The sequence below is a fragment of the Coenobita brevimanus genome, chromosome 117, assembly GCF_032717465.1.
Source record: "Coenobita brevimanus isolate Jiangsu-jjx chromosome 117, ASM3271746v2, whole genome shotgun sequence".
In the NCBI taxonomy this organism is placed as follows: Eukaryota; Metazoa; Arthropoda; class Malacostraca; order Decapoda; family Coenobitidae; genus Coenobita; species Coenobita brevimanus.
This window is the reverse complement of record NC_137070.1, coordinates 4,260,252-4,262,948: the sequence shown is the minus strand read 5'-3', so window position 1 is coordinate 4,262,948 and position 2,697 is coordinate 4,260,252. Positions and strand designations below refer to the sequence as shown.

Genomic DNA, 2,697 nt, shown 5'->3' with positions numbered 1-2,697 from the left:
TATGTAGTAGTGGGAATATTATTATTATTATTATTATTATTATTAATCGACCTTCACTGATGTCAGTAGCTTCTTACATGCAACCGAACGTAAATATAGCCACAGACACATGCCAGTATTCAACACATACCACATTCTACGCACATACATACAGACAGACAGACACATACAGTATACCAACACATTCATCCATACACAAACATGATTGATGATGATGATGTTGGGCAATGCCAAAATCTATTCTCTCTCAAGAAACGAATGTGGCTCCTAAAGGAGCCGATGGAGGTGAAGAAGAAGAAGGATTTCTTGGAAGCGTTTACTTCTTCTCCGTCTTCTTGGGGAGCAGCACAGCCTGGATGTTAGGCAGGACACCTCCCTGGGGGATGGTGACGCCAGAGAGGAGCTTGTTGAGCTCCTCGTCATTGCGGATAGCCAACTGCAGGTGACGGGGAATGATACGAATCTTCTTGTTGTCACGGGCTGCGTTGCCAGCCAGCTCAAGCACTTCAGCTGCTAGGTACTCCATGACTGCAGCCAAGTAGACGGGGGCACCAGCACCCACATGCTCGGCGTAATTGCCTTTACGAAGGAGACGGTGGATCCTGCCGACGGGGAACTGGAGCCCAGCCCTGCTAGATCGGGACTTGGACTTTCCCTTCACCTTGCCTCCCTTGCCACGTCGGGACATGTTAGTAGTAGTATCGTCTTCGTCGTCGCTGGAGTAGGAAGACCTTCAGAAGAAGACTAATGCGTCACCCGCCGTGTGTGTGTGTGTGTGTGATATTCGCCCCGGCGTACCGGGGCACTGGCAAACCTGTGAGCCCGTTCAGTGGAGTGCCGTCTGCACTATCTAGTTATCGAGGGGGTGGGTATTTCTCTAAGACAGTGAGTAGTAGTTGAAGGTTGGTGTTTTTAATAACTGTAGGGGCATTCACCTCGTCAGCATGTGACCAGGTGGAGCCCCCGTTAAGGCTGGCTCGTAAAGGGTGAGTGGCGGGGCACCGTAGGATGAAGTGATGGAGTGGGGATTCTTCCATATCCTGGCAGTGCTGACAGGGGTCTGGTTGGAGATTCTTGATTTGTTTGTAGCATAGGAAGCCTAGCCGCAAGCGATGTAGTTGTATAAGAACGTGGTTAGGTGTATGTGGCAGTGGTGGTAGTGGCTCACAGCCTGTGGCCCTGCCATACCACGTCGCTGAACGGGAGGCTTCTTCAGTTAAAATTTGATGTTCCTCTTTATTCCACCCTGAAATTGTTTTAGCAACTGGTGCCAGGATTTTGGTGGCATTGTCTCGGAGAAAGAAGGTGATGGTGGGGAGGGAGCAGGCGGCCTTCGCTGCTTGATCGGCGCGTTCGTTGCCTAGCAACCCCACATGCCCGGGAACCCAGTGTAGGGTGACACTACCTCCGCGAGTGTTGATTTTCTCCGCGTGAAAGAAAACGGATGATATTAAAAAGGGGTTCTCATCTATATTGTATGAATGGATTGCTCGTATCGCTGGAAGTGAATCAGAATGCACGACTATATTTCTGTGTGCATGTTGACATGCGTGCTTAAGTGCCCCAAGGATAGCTGTCAGCTCTGTTTGGAACACTGATGCTCCCTGAGTGATTTGCCACGACACCACCTCTTCACTGCAGACGAAGGCTGCTCCTGCAGCGCCGCCTGCAGCGACAGAGCCGTCGGTGTAGTAGTCTGCAGACGACGAGCGCCGCAGAGCCACTACCCGAGCTAAGGCGTTTTGCCGAAGGAGGGCAGGGCCGGTATTACACGCCCTCCCCTCCCCCGGAAAAACAAACCTGAATGGTTGTGTTGCCCATGGAAGTGGTTCAGTGTAACCATCACAAGGCACATCAGGCTCCTTGCAAATGTTTGCCGCAGCATTTAGCTCGTGCAGCACAGCTACAAGCCCGCGGGCCCAGTCCCTGCTAGGTGCAAAGTCAGGTGGTCGTGACAGCAATCTTTTTAGCAGGGCTGAGACAGCGAGCTCGGGTCTGCGCTGCACCAGCTTCAGTACTACAGCAGTAGCACGGAGGGCGATTCTTCCACGTAACGAGGGAAGACCGCCTTCCAAGCGGAGGTTCACAAGACGTGTCCACATGGGTGCACGGAGAATAATGCGGAGTGCGTTATTCTGGATCACTTCCAGCGATGCGAGCACAGGTGGGGCTAAGTTAATCAGACAAATAGCGCTGTAGTCGATAAGTGACCGTATGGCTTGCACATAGAAGGTGTGGAGGACCTTGTACGAGGCCCCCAGCCCCTTCCGAGAAAGAAATCTCAGTGCTGCCATACGCGCAGTCGCTTTCTCCTTCAGGTATTTGAAATGAGCTTTGAACTTTAGCCCCACGTCCATCTATACTCCTAGGTAGTTGTAGGTGGTCACACAAGGTAATGCGTGTCCTCCAAGCAGCAATGGGTGCGGCGATGGGCTGAGGCCAAAGGGCATATAGCGAGTCTTCGCCATATTCACCTTCAACCCCAGCTCCATCGCCTTACCATGCAGTCTAAAGAGGGCCTCATTAGCTTGTGTGTAGCAGGCTCTGCTTGAAAAAACTAGAACTAGGTCGTCCGCATATGTCAGGAGCGTGACTCCCCGACTGTAGTTGACATGAAGCAGCCCCTCCACCAGGATGTTAAACAGGGTGGGGCTAATGACACTGCCCTGAGGCATGCCATTTTCATGCCGACACGAC

General features: G+C 52.1%; 1 protein-coding gene across 1 annotated transcript; it reads right to left on the bottom strand.

Moving 5' to 3' along the window:
• Positions 1-854: 854 nt before the first annotated feature.
• Positions 855-2,294, bottom strand: LOC145419161 (uncharacterized). Its single transcript, XM_080287400.1, has one exon. The coding sequence runs from the start codon at positions 2,292-2,294 to the stop codon at positions 855-857; it is 1,440 nt and encodes a 479-aa protein (XP_080143526.1).
• Between the last annotated feature and the right edge of the window lie 403 nt (positions 2,295-2,697).